General features: G+C 52.4%; 1 protein-coding gene across 1 annotated transcript; it reads right to left on the reverse strand.

The window, feature by feature from the left end:
• Window positions 1–490: 490 nt before the first annotated feature.
• LOC136996026 (olfactory receptor 14A16-like) lies at window positions 491–1426 on the reverse strand. Its single transcript, XM_067317021.1, has one exon. It carries the CDS (start codon window positions 1424–1426, stop codon window positions 491–493), a length of 936 nt encoding a protein of 311 aa, XP_067173122.1.
• Between the last annotated feature and the right edge of the window lie 201 nt (window positions 1427–1627).

Consider the following 1627-nt stretch of genomic DNA (forward strand, 5'->3'; position numbering starts at 1 on the left):
TGCCCACCCTGAGGCACATGGTGCCCTTGGAGATGCCCTGTGCTCTCCTGGGGGAATCCATACTCCCTTTGAGAAGGACAGGCATCAGTCTCCAGCCCTGTCGTATGGGAGATACCTCTTGACCATTCACCACCTCCAGGAGCACTGGGCACCCACAAGTGACAGCTGAATCCAACCTTCCTTCCCTGACAAATCACCCCTTGAGTTCATTGCCTTGAGCCCAGGAGATCCCCTGAAAAGCAACAAGCCCTCTCAGGGTGAAAGTCCTTGAGCACATTTTTGGCTCCAGCTTTGGAAGAAGAGCCCAACCTTCAAGCACTGAACTGAGGACATCCTCTTTTATTAACATGTCTGCCACAGTGATAGACAAATTCCCAGAAGGCCTCTGGGTCAGAGAGACTGGGTTTGTGCTCCTAGAGAAGTGGAAGGAGTTCAGACCTTTGTGGACTAACATGATTAACACAGGGAGATTGCGCAAAGCATGGGCAGGTTATTTCTGCTGAACTAGTACCAGCTGAATCAGTTTCCTCAGGGCATCTTTGAGCTCCTTGTTCCTCATGCTGTAGATGAGCAGGTTCGGTGTTGGAGGCACCACTGCATACAGAACAGCCACCTCCAGATTCAGAGCTGGGGAGGAGAGGGAAGGGGGCTTCAGGCAGGCAAACAGCCCAGTGCAGATGAACAGGGAGACCACAGCCAGGTGAGGCAGGCACATGGAAAAGGCTTTGTGTCGTCCCTGCTCAGAGGGGATCCTCATCACAGCAGTGAAGATCTGCACGCAGGACAGCACAATGAAAACAAAACACCCAAAGGCTAGACAGGCACTAACCACAATAAGCCCAACTTCCCTGAGGTAGGAGTCTGAGCAGGAGAGCTTGCGGATCTGGGGGATTTCACAGAAGAACTGGTCCACGACATTGCCTTTGCAGAGTGGTATGGAAAATGTGTTTCCAGTATGCAGCAGCGCATTGAGAAAACCACTGGCCCAGGCAGCTGCTGCCATTTTAACACAAGCTCTGCCACCCGTGATGCTCCTGTAGTGCAGTGGTCTACAGATGGCTACAAAACGATCATAGGCCATGACTGTGAGAAGAGAAAACTCTCCTGTAATAAAGAAGGCGACCAGGAAGAGCTGGGCAGCACATCCTGAGTAGGAAATGGCCCTGGTGTTCCAGAGGGATTTGACCATGGATTTGGGGACTGTGGTGGAGATGGAGCCAAGGTCGAGGAGGGAGAGGTTGAGGAGGAAGAAGTACACAGGGGTGTGGAGGCGGTGGTCGCAGGCTACGGCTGTGATGATGAGGCCATTGCCCAGGAGGGCAGCCAGGTAGATGCCCAGGAAGAGCGAGAAGTGCAAGAGTTGCAGCTCCCGTGTGTCCGCGAATGCCAGGAGGAGGAACTCGTTGAGGGAGCTGCCGTTGGACATTTCACTCCTTTTGGGCTTTGGGGATTGTCAAAAGAAGTAAAGATGTTGAGAATTTAGGAGAGACTTTTCAAGTAAAAAATCCCCCAAATGTTGCAGTTCTCATGCAACACCCCACATTGCCTCTCTGTTTACGGAGAGGATCTGTGCGCAGCTCCCTTGCTTGAACTCCACTTTGCACTGGCAGAGTGTGTTACGAGGAGC

Source organism: Apteryx mantelli, unplaced genomic scaffold (genome assembly GCF_036417845.1).
Source record: "Apteryx mantelli isolate bAptMan1 unplaced genomic scaffold, bAptMan1.hap1 HAP1_SCAFFOLD_20, whole genome shotgun sequence".
Taxonomy (NCBI): domain Eukaryota; kingdom Metazoa; phylum Chordata; class Aves; order Apterygiformes; family Apterygidae; genus Apteryx; species Apteryx mantelli.

What these genes read in the sequence shown, in the direction of transcription:
- LOC136996026 (XM_067317021.1), bottom strand. Translation starts at nt 1,426, where the DNA reads ATGTCCAACGGCAGCTCCCTCAACGAGTTCCTCCTCCTGGCATTCGCG.